At 44.6% G+C, this 16,670-nt stretch overlaps 1 protein-coding gene across 13 annotated transcripts in view; it reads left to right on the forward strand.

The window, feature by feature from the left end:
- Positions 1-16,670, forward strand: part of PPP6R3 (protein phosphatase 6 regulatory subunit 3) — a 130,316-nt gene that overhangs the window by 60,764 nt on the left and 52,882 nt on the right. For all 13 annotated transcript variants that reach the window (XM_081238993.1, XM_081239001.1, XM_081239003.1 and 10 more), the window contains 5 exons: positions 474-660; positions 3,923-4,060; positions 6,928-6,993; positions 9,168-9,280; positions 13,818-13,931. In XM_081238993.1, the coding sequence (XP_081095119.1) occupies positions 474-660; positions 3,923-4,060; positions 6,928-6,993; positions 9,168-9,280; positions 13,818-13,931 (618 nt within the window). The remainder of the gene's footprint in view (positions 1-473; positions 661-3,922; positions 4,061-6,927; positions 6,994-9,167; positions 9,281-13,817; positions 13,932-16,670) is intronic.

Genomic DNA, 16,670 nt, shown 5'->3' on the forward strand with positions numbered 1-16,670 from the left:
AGGCAGCCTGTCCAGGAACCTAAATGTGTCTTGAGTAGTTAAGGGTGCTGTGTGCAGTGCAGTTTCCTGGAAATGGGCGTCCCCCGCGGTTGTCCTATGAGCTGTGCTGCTTTGCATGCCAGAGCAGGCTGCTGAGGGCTGCGGCCCCAGGCTTTGACCTGCCCCATCGCGCTTCCTCCTCTGAGGAGGCCCCGCCCTTGCCTCCTGAGTCCCAGGTGTGCTCTAGTTTTGTTGGGGAAAACGTATTCCTATTAAAGCTTGGTTTAGAAACCATTTTTTAGACACAGAAGAAAATTCACTTTGTAACCTCTCTAGATTAAATTGGACGGAATGGATTGAAATTATTTTCTAATTCCCAGAAGGTGACTTTGTTTATTTTTCACAAAGTTTTAGGAAACCTTTCTGATTTGCATTTTACTTTATGTAATTAAACTGTTAATACAGATGATGATATGAGTATCCTGTTCTTCTAGGTATCCAAATATATCTTGTGAGTTGCTCACTTCTGATGTCTCCCAAATGAATGATAGACTGGGAGAAGATGAATCCTTGCTAATGAAATTGTATAGCTTCCTCCTAAATGATTCCCCCTTGAACCCACTACTTGCCAGTTTCTTCAGCAAGGTGCTAAGTATTCTTATCAGCAGAAAACCAGAACAGGTAAATATTGTTTTCCAAAAAGGTAAGTATATAGGGCTGATCATCCCCCTGAGATGATCCCCCAGTAATTTTGTTGCTTCAGTGTTCTGAGTGTGCCTTAAATCCAGGTTCTGTAAAAGAATATGTTTTAAACCTTAAGCATTCTAAATGCTTGCTGACTTAACACTGACTTACTCATTAATGAATACATTCTAACTTGACCTCTTCTTTTCTGAGTACCTCATATCTCAGTTTTTCAGTATACTTTGGCTTCCTCTTCTGACAAGTGGTTGCATGAGAATGTTGGGGTCCGTTTGTGAGGACAGTGTGAGGAGGGTGCACACTGAGGGGTCGGTATGTGGGTGGCATCTTGGTGACTGTGGTAAAGTAACAGTTGATTTATTTGTTCTTTCCCCTAACGATGATCACAGGTGAAAGTTAAAAAGCTTTCCCATAAATGCAATTGATGATTAATTTATGCAAATGGTGATTGTGTCTATTTTGACTCCACTCAAAAACTTGAGCCATCTGGGTACTGCCTGCCATGTGCGTCCACATGGAGCTCTGCTGTTCCTGTCCGGTAGGGCTTAGCAGGAGCTCGTTCCTCACTGTGAACGCCAGGAGCCCCTCCCCGCTCTTCCTCCTCTTCCTTCATTGTCATCCTCATCTTCTTTGTGGTGTTGTCCATCTGTGTTCCCACATCCCACCCCCACCCCCCCACGCTTCATTTTGTTCTTAATTCAGATGTACTGTACTTGGGAAACTTACTTTCCAAGTATCTGTCGTATGTGTAGTGGTTCTCGAAAGTGTGGTCCCTGGTCCAACAGCATGAGTACCACCCGAGAACTTGTTAGAAAAGCAAGATCTTGAGCCCCATTCCAGACCTACTGAATCAGACCCTCTGGGGGTGGGCCCAGCAATTTGGGATTTAAGAAGCCTCCCAGATGACCGTGGTGCACGCTGAAATTTGAGAATCACTGCTCTAGTGGGAACTGGTGTGGAAAAGGACCTGCTTACGAGGAGGCTATGATCCACTTATGGAAGCAGGCACCCAGGGAGCAGCAACAGCCTCAGATGCCCAAGTGCAAACTAACAGTCCTGCAGATTGCAGCCAGCAGGGGTGTGATGACAGGGGTGCAGGGGCCACACCAGTTGGGCCTGGCATCCTTCGTGGTGGAAAACAGGCTCCTTGACCCGTCCTTGCTGTCAGCAGACATGGAGGGACTGGAACTATTTTAGGCCCGGTACGTCTGTCCTTTGCCAAGGCAAAGTGGATACATGTCTTATTTTAGACGAGGCTGTTCTTTCATGATCTTACTTGAGCAGGGTTACCTTCCTAAGTGTATTGGAATTGAGGTTCTTTTTTCTTGGATAGTAATCCCCCAATCATGAACGCTGCAAGACAGATTGTCTTTCCTTCGTTTGTCCTGTGATGAGGAGCGACAGTACTGCCGACTGTTTGCGGGAGGTGCAGCCGTCCCGTCAGTCTAAGGTCCTAGTCACTCCCAGGTGGCTGTAGTCACAGTTGAGACAGGTCTCACACCTCCTCGTGCTTCTCTCCTCACTCTGTGCTAGGGAACCCCAAATCTGTGGGTCCTGGATTCCAGTGTACCTTTAGTATAGAGTGAGAGTACACTTAAAGCTCTCTGGTGGTCTACATATTTGCATTGCTCTTCGAGGCCAGACATATTACCTGTGTGGAGAACATGGCACGTGCCAATTAAATGCCGAGAGGAGGGCCCATTCGCTCTGCTGCTCGTCGGGCTTCTCATTTAAGCCTTCAGCCACGAGAGGATTCGAGAGCCCTTGCTCTTTCAGCTTCAGGGAAAGGTCACACTGCACCTTTCTATCCTTTTGAGAATTATGAGTGTAAATAAAGGTTTCCCATCACATAATGCATTAGTAAGGATATATGCAACTGCAAGTAATGAAAAAAATTCAGACTCAGTCTGACCTAACCGGCACAGACATTCCTTAACTCGTGGAGCGGGAGGTCCAGCTGCGTGAAGCATCGTCCGTGTTGGATGTGCGGGCCCCTCAGCAGTGCCGTCCTCCAGCTTGCTGTTCTTGCTGTGCTGCCGCGGCACTGGCTGGGACTTGTGCCTTTGGGCTCCAGAGTCAGTGCTTTTGCCACTAAATAATGCAGTATTTTGGCTACATTTGACTTTTTCTTCCTCTCTTCTCCACTGTGCTTTTAAAAACTACCATGTGACTCAGTTGTGAGTGGATTAATTATGTATAACTTCTTGAAGGTTTATGTTACAGAGTTCAGCCTCATTGTCTAGAGAAGCAACATGTGATGGTTAATCCTGCATTTACACCTGATGGTGTGAGGCAGTTTTTAGTTCATCCCTGGCTGTTAGACGTGTGGGATAGTGGCAGACTTGTGGCTTTGGGGGCATTTAAATCTCAGGGCATCCACTTTTTAGCTTCTAGCAGATATTTCTCTGGTCGGAGCCTCAGTTTCCTTGTCTATAACACTGAGTTGAGCAACCCTACCTCACAGGCTTCTGAGAGGCTCCAGTGAGACTTTTGTCAGGGCAGCTGCCACGCTGACTGTGCTGCTTCTGGGACTTTAGAACAGGTGATTTGTGCACACGGACAGAAACCAGGAGGTACACAAGGGTGTCCAGGACAGAACAGGTGCCTTCTTCCACCTGCGCAGAAGAGACCCAGGTGGCGGTCATGACTGTATGACTGTTTTCATAACTCCTCGGGGTAACTGTCAGCCTCTTCCACACTCACTCACCCTCCTTGTGTTAATCTGATCAGGTGAATTGCTGAAATAAAATGCAAATGTGATTTTCTGTGGCACATGAGTTAGCCACTTTGATGTAGAAATCTTTATATTTTTATTTTTTATTTTTCTTACTTGCTAGAGTACAGTTAGGATTTTGAATGTTTATTCTGTGTTTTCATGTAAAGCCTAATGGACTTGCTTTATGTCCATAAACGATTAAGTGGTGTATTCGCTTGCTCTTTATAGGGTGTTAAAGTTTTAGTCCTTATTCTTTGAGAATTAATAATGAAAGTGAACAGAAATAAAAGATTATGGTGTGTTTGTATTAGGGAACATGTGATAATTTAAGGATTTTTTTCCCCAAGAGGTTTTTGAATACTGTAACAATTAGAAGGTTTTCCAATTTGACATCTTACTACTAATTCAGCATTTGCTTTTCCTTAACTTAAAGTGGTGGTGGATTTTGGAGCGGGCAGCTGAAAGCATCCTAAAGTTGATAGTTCCCAAGTGATGTGTCTTTCAGTTGTGGCTGTCCTCCTCTAGATTGTGGATTTCCTAAAGAAGAAACGTGACTTTGTGGACCTTATTATGAAGCACATAGGAACATCGGCCATCATGGACTTGTTGCTCAGGCTCCTGACATGCATTGAGCCCCCACAGCCCAGGCAGGACGTGCTGAATGTGAGTAGGGTCACGGCCGCTGTGGGCGGGCTGGGCAGTGGGGGCTGGGGAGTGGCTCGAGCTGCTGGGCTGCTTGGTCTGGGCGGGATTCTAGGGGATTGGTAGAAAGTGGTCTGGGAAACTGGGGTGGGGGTTGGATTCCAAAACGGGAAGAGATTCAGATTTTTCGGGATTAGGATTCCCGACGTGCACATCCCTAGGTACGTAGGCTGTCTGCTTGTGAGGGGTTCTTTCCCTTCGCTGTTTGTTCTTCAGCGGGAGTGGGAAGGTGGAACGGGAGCTAAAAGTCTCACCTGAGTATGCTGTGAGGCTTCTCTCTTGAGAAGATGGTCACACTGCAGAGATATCTCTGGAAGTCAAAAAGAAGAGGTGTTGGCATTTCTAGGGAATCTGGCTTCAGAAGTAACTTTCTTCTCGTGGATACCTAGGAGCATGGGATAAGAAGGAGAAAGGAGTTTACCTCCAGAAGGGCACATATTTTAAAATTTGGTGAGGTGGTTATTTCAGGGCATGTGTGTATCCTGAGGAGCTGCCTTGGGTGGGAAGAGGAGGGTGTGAGTGACTTGAAGATGAGGTTTCTCACAGCCTCTCGTCTTTGCTTCTTGTCTTCTGTCTCTTTTTTGTCCCTTTCACTGCCTCCTTCCAGAACCACTCCCCAGTCCAATCCATCTTTTTTTTTTTTTTAATTAATTAATTAATTTTTGGCTGTGTTGGGTCTTTGTTGCTACGTGCGGGCTTTCTCTAGTTGTGACGAGCGGAGGCCACTCTTCGTTGCGGTGTGTGGGCTTCTCATTGCGGTGGCTTCTCTTGTTGTGGAGCACGGGCTCTAGGTGCACGGGCTTCAGTAGTTGCGGCACATGGGCTCAGTAGTTGCGGCTCACGGGCTCTAGAGCGCAGGTTCAGTAGTCGTGGCGCACGGGCTTCGTTGCTCCGCGGCATGTGGAATCTTCCCGGACCAGGGCTCGAACCCGTGTCCCCTGCATTGGCAGGTGGATTCTTAACCACTGAGCCACCAGGGAAGTCCCTCAATCCATCTTTAATACTCAGCCTCAAACCTTAGAACTCTGGAAACAAGTTTTATTGAAAAAGCTAAAGACCTGAAGGCCCAGAAGGAGGGTCTGTCGGGTGGTGTCCCAGGGAAGGACATGGTCTACCGAGGTGGGCAGGCATGCCGGAGCGTGTGTTTGTGTGAGTGGGAGAGTCTGGGGGTCGGGTCAGGGCTGGGTCTGTAGGAGCAGGCAGAGGTCTACTGAGAACCGTGGTCATGTGAGGAAGTCAGCTGGGGGTCCTCGTGGATGGCCTGGGAGTTGCCTGTGGGAGAGGGCCCTAAATTGGGACTCTGGCCCTTTTTAGGTGTGCTTTTGTGGATGTGAGTCTCTTCTCAATAGAGGTTGGGGATTCCAGGGAAGGTAGTTAAGGATAAGAGGAATGGTCCCCTTTATGTTTGGATTATTGTTGGGGGAACTTATTCAGTGTGGTTTCTTAGAATTCCTTTGGCCACTGCTGGGTTGAATTTTAGGGCCCACTTCCAAAGGAATAGGTGCGTTTCTGGAGGGGTATGGTGGTAGGTGGTTAATAAAGACGTAGGTTGGGGGAAGGGTAGTTAGAAACTCCTAAATGTCTTACTTTGACTGGGGGGCCCACCGTGGGCTTGGACTGTCGGTGCTTGTTAATAGCTGTGGAGGCAGTGAGGGTGGGGGTTTGATTCGTTCACTGCCCACAAAGTTTCCTACTTTTTCCCTTGGCCGTCAGGACCCTCTGCCCCACCTCCTCTGTAGAGGTGTTTGCATCCTGTCTTAGGTCGTTGCTACTCAAAGTTTGGTCCCAGACATCGCCTGGGAGCATGTTAGAAATCCCAGGTCTCACCCCTGCCCTGCTGAGTCAGAATCTGTGTTTGAACAGATTCAAACACAGGGTACTTCACGTACACATTTTAAAACATCTTAAAATGTGAAGTTGGGCCTCTGCCTTTGTGGTAGTCTCCTAATAGCTTTTGTTTGCATTTTCCTTTGGCATGTTCTCCTTAAGGAGCCTGGAGACAACCTAAGAATTTCTCCACATGCATTTAGCAAAGCGTGTCCGATTTCTTGCCACCCACCCCTAGCCTCACCCCACCCCACCCCCAGCCCCACCGCCATCTCTTTTAACCTTTGGGATTTTGTGTGTGTGCACGCCCGTTCCAGGTAGTGAGTGCCTTGTTTATTACGGTGTTCCTGTTCCTTGTGGAACTAATATTACGCTGGCTGATTTTTCATTTATTCTCATCCCCTTCATATTTTCATTCATAGCAGTATTTCATATATGGTGGAAGAAGAGAGTGTCCTAATCATGGTAATAGCTTGCTAGCATGTGGCAGGGCAGACAAACTCTGTTTCTGTGGTGCCCGCCAGCCCCCATGTTTCCTGTGGTTGTTTTGGTTTTAGAAGGTAAAAGTTCATCATGTGTTTTAAGCCAGAGGCTTGCTACTAAATACTGCTTTTCTCAACCTTTGTGAAGCTCTGTTAAAGTGAACGCTCTCTTACAGAAATGTATAAGTTCCATTCCCCGCCCCCCCTTCACGTCCAAAGTACAGACCGTTTTAGTACTCAGTATCTGAAAATTAACATCACTAAGAAACTGATGTATAGAATTTTTGGATGTGGGTATTGTGACTTGGGGAGTAGTTGGTACTGTAGCTACTGTTAAAATAATATATTCACTGGCATTTTCCTTGGGGGACTTTTAATTTCCTGTAGTGTTCAAAGTCCAGAGAAAACCTGTAACATTCTACTTAAAATGTGATGGATATTTCCAAGTATGTTAAACTTCATTGGGGCTTGAACAAGAGCCACTCATTGCTATGATTACTTCTACAATGTGTTTTACAGTGGTTAAATGAGGAGAAAATTATCCAGAGGCTTGTGGAAATAGTTCATCCATCGCAAGAAGAAGATGTAAGTTCTCTTGTGTGACTATAAACTTGATTTAAAAAAAAATGAACCATGTTTATTTGGGCACAGAGCATCATTGTACTAGGTGTGAAGGTAGAGGGTAGGTAACAGCGATCACCTGGCATTCTTCAAGTTGACAGGTTTCTAAACACCAAAGGCTTTTTAAAATACTGCATTTTGCCGATACTCAGAAAATTTCCCGAACTGTGAAACAGTGAGCCCTGGGTCTAGCTCCATCTCCTTTTTAGAGCTGAGACTTCGTGCTGCATCTGCTTGCCTTTATTACAAACCTCCTCCACACTTTGTTTTTCTTTCATACCCATCATTAGCCCAAATGATGTGGCCACGTCTGCGTGCATTTGTTTTCTCCATTCTGGCTAAAGCTTTCCAGACAGCACAGCAGGATCCTGGTCACCACTGAATCCTTAGAGTGATGAGCTCTTGGTGGTTCTACTTCCTGGCTCGGGCTTTGGTGCTGACAGGTTTGGCCTTTGTACTGGGTGCTGAAGATTGACTTGGCAGCAGAATTGAAGCTGCTTTGGAGTTTGCACGTTGAGCGCCATGCTGAGGGGATGCCTGGGGGTGGGGTGGGGTGGGGTCTCCAGGACCAGCAGGTTTGCCGCTGTAGAGGAGGCCGTCCCCCTGCTTCTCTGCTGCTGCCCTTGTTGCCGCCTTCAGTGGCGGACTGAGCCTTGCGGAGCTGCCAGCAATTGGCCATTTCTGCCTGGAAATGACAGTCCCACGCGGTTCACTGCAGCGTCTACAAGGGAGTTGTTTCAGACAACATGCAGGGTATGTCATGGGGCACGGGCAGCCTCCTTGGATGCCTCTAGCTTGGGCTAATCAGAGAGTGAGCGCCATAGAGGAGACAGTGCGGAGGAAGGGGCACGTGGCCGGGGCGTGTTCTCCCCACCAAGACAGATTTCCTGTGGAGGTAGATGTAGCCCCTTCTACTGCAGTCCAGTAAAAAACTTACGGTACCTGGAGTTTATCTAAAGCAGGCTCCCCATCCCACCACCCCCTTCAAAAAAGAAAAGAGCTAACCATTAAAGGGGCTGTTGATTCCCACCCTCCCCTGAGACAGTACATCATGTGCTCCCTGCAGTATCGTTACTGCTGACTCTCAGGAAGGACACTCCAGTGTGTGCACGTAGTGGGTGCTAGAGCTTCGATGGCGCCCTCGGCCTGGTTGGGGTGATGAGCCCCCCTGCTGTGGCTGGGGGAGTTGGATGGTTCCAAGCGCACATTTCCCGTGTGCTGGCAATGTGGCCGGTGCAGGCCGAGGAGAGTGAGGACAGGAGCGTGGCCTGCCCTATTCATGGGGTAGGGGGGACACATCCACAGACGAGGCTTGCTCATCACTAGGTTCCTGCTCAACAGGTACTGTCCCTGTCTGAAGGGTCCAGGAGAAGTTGACAGAGGAGAAGCCCAACTCTGCAGCAACTTTTTTTTGCAAAGGACAAACCGTTTGGGGCATCAGCACCTTCTCTAACTGACTTGCAAGAAAAGTTAATTTTGTCTTTTGGACAGTCTTGTTGATACTTCCGTTTTGTATTAAGTGATGAATTGCATATATTTATTGAGGAAATGTTAGACTCCTGATTGCAAACAGTGGATTTTGATATCCTGGTGCGTGTTGTCATCTGTGCTGGAACCTGCTGGTCTCACTGGGCAGGTGATGCTCAGTGCCACGTGCCACGGAGCATAGGCGTTTGGCGCTGAGATTTCAGAACTTTCCTGTAGAATAGCACACTGCGCACTGAAAGAAGAAGTAATATTTCTTATCCATTAGTATATTCCAGAAAGCTGCGTTTATTTTTTTAAGCCAAAGAATTGTGTTCATCTTTCTTTGCTGCTAAAAGTATATAAATTTGGGGGTTATGTTTTTCTTCAAGTATTTAATTAAAGAAATTTTTCCTTGTCAGAACTTTAATTACATTTCCCTACACAAAGTAACACATGTATTTTGTTTGTGGTATTGTTAAGTAAAGCCTGGCAGGGTAAAATACTCATGCTTGACATATGTTATTTCTTTGGACCCTGGCTTTTTATTTACTGTAGCTTATGGCCAGTGTTAATTTGTGTTATTTCTTAAGCAATTTCTTCACTAACTTTATTTTATTATAAATTTGACTTCTGATGTGTTTTGTAGTTAAAATTGTACTTCTTTCCTTTAGCGGCATTCAAATGCATCACAGTCACTTTGTGAAATTGTTCGCCTGAGCAGAGACCAGATGTTACAAATTCAGAACAGTACAGAACCAGACCCCCTGCTTGCCACTCTAGAAAAGTATGTTTGAAACTCTCTTCTTGTTCTTTTTTCATATTGATGCTATTTGATATGCTACCAGTGTAAGTACTTGGTAAGTGTTTCTTACGTGGGAATCCTGTCCCTGGAAATTAACCTGTGGGTGGCTGAGAAGGCAGGAAAACCTGCTTATCTGATCTCAGCCGCTCGTGATGCCCATTGGAGACTTACAGGGTAAGAATGTAAATAAATGACGTTTATATGTAGACTTTGAACTTTTCAACAATTGTAAACTAAATTCTATAAAACTATCATGGATGGGGCAGTGACATCATAACTGCAGTCACTGCCTCCATGGTCTTTGGGGAAGATAGGTGTATGAAGTAATTTGACCCATCTTAGTCAGTGATTTTTTTTCTTTTTTCTTTTTTTGGCCATGCCGCGTGGCTTGCGGGATCTTAGTTCCCCGACCAGAGATTAAACCCGCACCATCAGCAGTGAAAGGGCCAAGCCCTAACCATTGGACCACCAGGGAATTCCCAGCCAGTGATTTTTAATCAGAAGTTCTTCTTAGGAGCCACTGTACCTTGGCAGCTGACTGGGGTAACCTGACCAGACCTGATTCGAAGGGTTATACATCTTGTATGTTTTGCTTCTTTATATTGCTTCTGCCCTTATTTTTAGATAATTCCTAATGAACAGACATCTCATGTGTTTCAGGTGGAAGACAGCTTGGGGGTGGTGTAGTATTTTGAAATCTGCGAATGGCCAACCTACCATACTGGTATTTGTAGATTCATACATTTTCAGGAAGAGTATTTACCATCAAGTATGGGCATACATTTGCCTGCATCCCTACAACTGAAAGCTATTTTAGTAAACAAAAATAAGGCATTTCCCCACTTTGGCTGAATAACTGGAAAGGGTGCATACAGTTAGCGTTATGTACGAATGGCAGCCTCGCATCAGGTTACTGCTACTGTTGTTCTTCTTAATGACTTTGTTGGAATTTTTTAGTCCTCCTGTATATTGAGACTCGTTTGCATCTTTTGGCCAGGAAGACCCTTTTATTAAAATAAGACATTTGTGTGTATTGTTTACTTGGCAAGTGTGAGACAAGGAACAAATTAGAGACAAGATGCCTTGTTTTAAGCTCTGTATTCTGAGAAATAAAGTTGTATTTTCCCAATGTGCATTGTAGAATAGGAAGGAATTGACTAGTTCTCTCAAGTAGCAAGACAAGAGATTATCAGCTTCTGAGTAAAATGTCATCTCACCTGCCCCATTTCAGTTATTCTTGGGCATTATGGCATATGTACTCCTTTTATAATATACAATACCGATAATTGTAGTAGTAATAGGTTGAACCATGTAAAAATTAACTTACTCAAGGTTAAAAAATGTTGACTGTCAGTAATTTCATATGGTTCATGACTGCACTGTCCAATAGAAATATAATAAAAGTCACATGTAATTTAAAAATTTCTAGTAGCCATATTAAAGTAAAAAAATAGGTGAAATTAATTTTTATGTTTTAGTTAATAGGGACAAAATAATATTTCAACATATGTTCATTTAAAAAATTATTAATGAGTGAGTCTACATTATTTTTCTTTGTGCAAAGTTTTGGAAATCCAGTGTGTATTTTACACTTAGGACAGGCCAATTCAAACTAGTTACCTTTTGAGCGTTCTGTGGCCGCAGGTGGTGCTCAGGCTTCCTTCCTGGATGGTGTGCAGGTTCACCCTGAGTGTCAGGCTGGTCAGTAGTAATCACCGAGTTCTTCTGTGCCAGCCCTCTCTTCACTCAACTCTGTTTGGACTAAACGTGGGATCTAGCTGTTGGAGCCTCTGTGTGCACTAGCTAATATATTTCAGACTGTGTCTTTTAGTCCTGGATCAGGCAACTGTACTTTGATGCAGATAGGTACATAATCAACATCATTAAATATTAGAGTAAATTTCTTCACCTACACGGTCCTAAAGAGTCAGGGGCTCTGTGGTGTCACTGAGTTAAACCTTCACCACACTGAGCATCGGGGAGACTTAACTCTATAACAGTGCTTCCCACACTCTACTTGAGGATGAGAACCAACCCTTTTTAATATCAGACGTGTTCCCACATTATAGTCGTTCTTTTTAGTATCTGTTGATTGAGGAAGTGCACAGTGAGCAAAGGCTCCTGTGAGCTTAGTAAGCTTTTATTAATTTTAACAGTATCTGTGTATATTTTATATATTGTTATATATCTGTATGTATTTGATTATCACCGAATAATATATAGCAGTGTTGTGTTATAAGCCAGTCTACTCGGTATACAGGCGAACCCCCACATAAACACCGTATGTGTAACTGGAAGTGTAGGTTAGCACTGCAGGAAAAATTGGAAATGAGCTAAGGTTAAAGAGAATGGTCAGGGTGGGTAGGGATACCAAAAGGTCTCTAAGAAAGTGGACCGAGGTGTTAGGTAGTGAGTGTTAGCTTGGGAAACAATCTGGGCTTAAATTGAATGTATTTAATTTAGTAGCTCTGTTGTGGGAGAATCAGAAGTTCCAGAATTCCTTTAAAACTAGTTGTGTTAGGGAGGGTTGGACCAGGCAGCTCCGAATTCTTGATACCGATGAGCTTACAGTGGGTCGGCCTCTGGGCCCAGTTGAGCCCGTTATCTTTATAGATGCGAGTCTTTAGCTGCCCACATCAAAACAAAACAAAACAGAAGTGCGCCATCGTCTCAAAGTCCTGGGTGAAGAACCTGGCTGGCCTCGTGCGTAACACAGCTTACATAATGAACTTTATTGGTGTTCGTCCAAGAACTCCATTTTTTTTTTTTTTTTTTTTTGCGGTAAGCGGGCCTCTCACTGCTGTGGCCTCTTGCGTTGCGGAGCACAGGCTCCGGACGCACAGGCTCAGCGGCCATGGCTCACGGGCCCAGCCGCTCCGTGGCATGTGGGATCTTCCTGGACCGGGGCACGAACCCGTGTCCCCTGCATCGGCAGGCGGACTCTCAACCACTGCGCCACCAGGGAAGCCCAAGAACTCCATTTTTAAAAAAGTGGAAGTGAATATGTCTTCTCACTTGTAAATAAATGCCTTATTATTTAAAGGCTATGAAGGCATTCTTTTTATCCTATTTAATACGCTCAGTTCTTCAGTTTATGATTTTTTCTGTATTTGGTGATATTTGTATGTTTAGATAAAACTCAGAATATGGCTCAGCTGCTGTGCTGCATCTTGACCGTCACATTTTTGCTGGTTATTATCTCATTTTTGTCCATTAGTAGAATGCTCTCCATGCGTATGGTAGACTTCCAATTTGATGCAGCCATGAAAGAGTGAGAGCCTCTTTGTTAGCCACTCCCTTCAGACTTCAGGGTTTATGAAAGGTGATATTGCTCTCTGGAAAGTTAGACACTATAGCTGAATGAGAAGGTGGACATCTACAGTTGGGTGCCCTGTCGGTACCCCCCTACCTGGGGTGAGGCTGCTATTTGAAGAATATACGTATTTACAAAAAAGCAGTCTGTTTTCCAGAGCTCAATTCCAAGTTTAATAGTTATTTTGTAGACAGCTGTGTGTTGAGTGACTCTTCAGTACTGTTTTGGGTAGAGATCTCATAAGCAATTCTAGTGCTGGTCTGAGAGTACTTGAAAGCTACTTCCTGCAAGGGGATCCTCTGAAGTTAGGTTAGATACCAGTTTTATTTGCTTCCCCCAAAGAGGAAGAGATTCTCTCCTACTTGCTGCCCTAACCTGGCAACGGAACTGGTGTTAGTAGCCAGTGAGCACAGCTGTACCTTGGGGTGACTGGTGTGTCTGCCAGGTGCGCACCAGGGACAACCAGCTGTCCCTCTCATTGCTAAGGCGATTCCACTTCTTAATCCCCATGGGTTTTAAGAATTACTGAGATCCTAAGAAACAGGTTTTCCTTGAGAACATCTGTATAAATTTATTCACCTAACAGGTTACCCTTGTATTCTACATTAATTGTGACCTTGTATACATGTATGGGGGGTGTCATGGGAAGAGCCTGTGGAGAATACTTTTGGGGCAGTAGTTCAGTCACACCCATTTCACTGCTACCACATTATTTTGGTTTACCAAATTTTAGTTGTAGAGTACAGTGCAGCAATTGATGTTATCTTGTATCTGTTTTAGATCTTTGTTAAGTATACGTGAATGCCTTTGTGGGAAAACATTTATGGTGTCTTTTGTCAAAACTCCCCTCCTTCTGTGGGGCTGAAGGGTTTTGAGTCTTTTTACCGCCCGTCCCCACCATCTGAGTAGGAGGTGACTTCCAGTCATGAGGTGTTTGTTGGCTTTCAACAAGATTGGCAAAGGCAAGCAGGGCCCAGGTGACTTTGCTGAGGGGAGGGGATAGGAATATATATATGTATATGTCTGTGTTACATTTATAATAAGCCAGATCACTGGCCTTCCTTATAGATATATTAAAAATAAAATATTGTTAATAAATATGCACAAGTGAGGTTGAACTCTTTTATAATACTTGTCTTACTGATACCATGATCTTTTTCTCCGAAGTGTTGCAATTAGCGCTTGACTATTGATTTGTTTTCCTAGGCAAGAAATTATAGAGCAGCTCCTGTCAAATATTTTCCACAAGGAGAAGAATGAATCGGCCATAGTCAGCGCAGTCCAGATATTGTTGGCTTTACTTGAGACACGGCGACCAACGTAAGTTTTCCTTCTGTCTTGCGAAACGAGCCATTTGGTTTTGCTTTTAGAATTTTTAAAAGCTAAGAGTTAAGTTGTTGGTTGATCGCTACAATATCATGCCCGTGAATTTCAGGTGCTGAATCTTTTTCTACTATATAAATAGTTTTATATGAATGGGATGCATAGATGTAGTTGAACTATATGGTTTGGTAAACACTATTGGCAATATGTGGATTCTAGTCATTTGGGGTTTTGTAGTAGTTACCAAAATGCTTCTATAATAAGCCAAACCCATACAGAATGGCTCAAACACAAGAGAAGCTTATTTCTTGCTTATGAAAATTGAAAATAGGTGTTCCTGTTTGGTATGCAGCTCTCCTCCAAGTGGCAGTTCAGGGCTCTTTCCATCTTGTGATCCTGTCCAGTGCTTGCTAACTTGAGGCTTTGGGTTGGTTTTTTTCAGGGTTTCACATATGAGGCAACTACAGTTCATTAGGCTGTTTAAAAATGGACGGGCAGGTGGCTTGAGGCCTTAAGGAAAACTTTGTGCTGTGTGTTTCAGAATCAGAAATATAGTCTGTTTTCCCTATGTATGTGCCTCTGGACAAGCCAATTAATGTTTGTCATATTATTCTTTACAGTTTATACCCAAAGCTAATTTACTTATTAATTGTCAGAGTTTTCCTAATCGTTCTCTGGAGAATGAGAATTTGAAGAGGTATGTATGTGTTTGCATTCCGGGAACGTGTGGTTTAGAGATCAGAATTTGTATTTTCTTACCCACTGTTGGATCCATCCTGTAAAGCAGAGGGCATGAAGAGGAGGAGAGACACGGTCTGCTGTCAGCATATGAAAATTTAGCCATCCAGCGTTTCTGGATTTAGTTTCAGTGATGTCATTTGGGTTTCCAGCAAAATAGTAAACACAGCCTTACCAATCCCTGCTTCCCAAAGTCTTCATCTCTATTTCTGGTTCTTTAATCTCTGGTTAGTGATAATGGAAGGGCAGTGTGGCAGCACTGCTTCAGCTGTGTTGTCATTTGGAGTTGTATCTGCAGTTTTGACTTTGCCTATGTCTTCCCTGGTAAATCATATTTTAAATAATGTAACCAATAACTTAAGGTATTAATCAAGTGATACGGGACTGTTATCTTGCTACTCATGCTGCAAGGCAGTTGCATCATCTCTCAAAATGGTTTAAAAGCACGTGAGCTGGGGCTGTGAGATTTATATTGACGACTCTGGCTTGAGAATGGAGACGATACAGTAATAAATGACAGGAAGGAATTTCTGATCAGAAGGAACTTATCCTCAGACCACAAAGGTTTATCAAATACTAAGCATGATTAACTTTAAAGAGGGGCAGGTGGAAGGGTGGTGGACAACTGAGATCTTAGCCTTATCCTTATGTGATTTCTGAATCCCTAGAATGAAGGATAAATCTTAAAAATATTTGGACAAGAAAAAAATGGGTTAACTACAAAGCAAATCACATTGCCAGACATGTCATTTGTAAAGCTAACTAAACACTGAAAAACAGAGGGCAGGATTGTGACCCTGAAGCACTTTTGTTGCTGTGTGAGGGCAGGAGGCATTTTCAAGCACATGGACCTCAGTGTCCCGTCCGTGTCCTGTTCCTGGGCCAAATTACTCGAAGATGGACTTTACCGAAGCCAAGCAGAAAAATAAGTAGAATAAAGAACTTAAGATAAGGAGATATATTGGTGAAAGTAATGGTAAATGAAACAGATAGGAATGTGACAATTCATATGACTATGAAAGTTACGTTAAGAATGAGTAATTGAATAAGTCAGATGTTGAAAAAAAACAATAAATTCCAGATTATTTTAATAAAACTCAAGAAATAAGGAGAGAGGGGCTTCCCTAGTGGCGCAGTGGTTGAGAGTCCGCCTGCCGATGCAGGGGACACGGGTTCATGCCCCGGTCCGGGAAGATCCCACATGCCGTGGAGTGGCTGGGCCCGTGAGCCATGGCTTCTGAGCCTGTGCGTCCAGAGCCTGTGCCCCGCAACAGGAGAGGCCACAACAGTGAGAGGCCCGCGTACCGCAAAAAAAAAAAAAAAAAAGAAAGAAAGAAAGAAAGGAGAGGGCTTCCCTGGTGGTGCAGTGGTTGAGAGTCCGCCTGCCGATGCAGGGGACACGGGTTCGTGCCCCGGTCCGGGAGAGAAAGAAGGAGAGAAGGGGTAAGTTAGTGCACAATATAATTCTTATCTTCTACTGAGGAACTGAGGTACTTTCATATACAGTTTCATTTTTCATCTTAAAAAAATGATAGTTCCAATGTGTTTTTTATAAACATAGAGTGATAGTAGGTTATGTAACGCCCGAAGCGCCTCAGGTGCAGGGAGAGCAAGGACACCCTGAGAACTACAGACTCAGGACTTTGCACATACCTGCGAGCCCTGCTCAGGAAGTACTGGAGGCCGGGTAAGAGCCCCGAGAAAGCCTCCCTTGCAGAGTAGGGCTGCGGAATGCAGCAGCAGGGTCCTTCTCCATTCCCGCCCCTGCTGAATAAAACCCTGAAGCCACTGGCGAAAAGGGCAGCAAACCCTGTAACCCTAAAGACACGATGAGGAGGAAGGGACCAGGAAAAAGCCTCTATCCCACGGGACAAGCAGGGACACTTTCAGGGCCCAGGCTACTAGAGAGCCCCTACCACTGAAGTAAGGGCAGGGTGACCGAGAGGGCCCCACCCCTGAGGCCCGTGAGCACTTCCACTGCCTGAGACTGAGGCTGAA

Source organism: Mesoplodon bidens (genome assembly GCF_964165515.1).
Source record: "Mesoplodon bidens genome assembly, chromosome: 7".
Lineage (NCBI taxonomy): Eukaryota > Metazoa > Chordata > Mammalia > Artiodactyla > Ziphiidae > Mesoplodon > Mesoplodon bidens.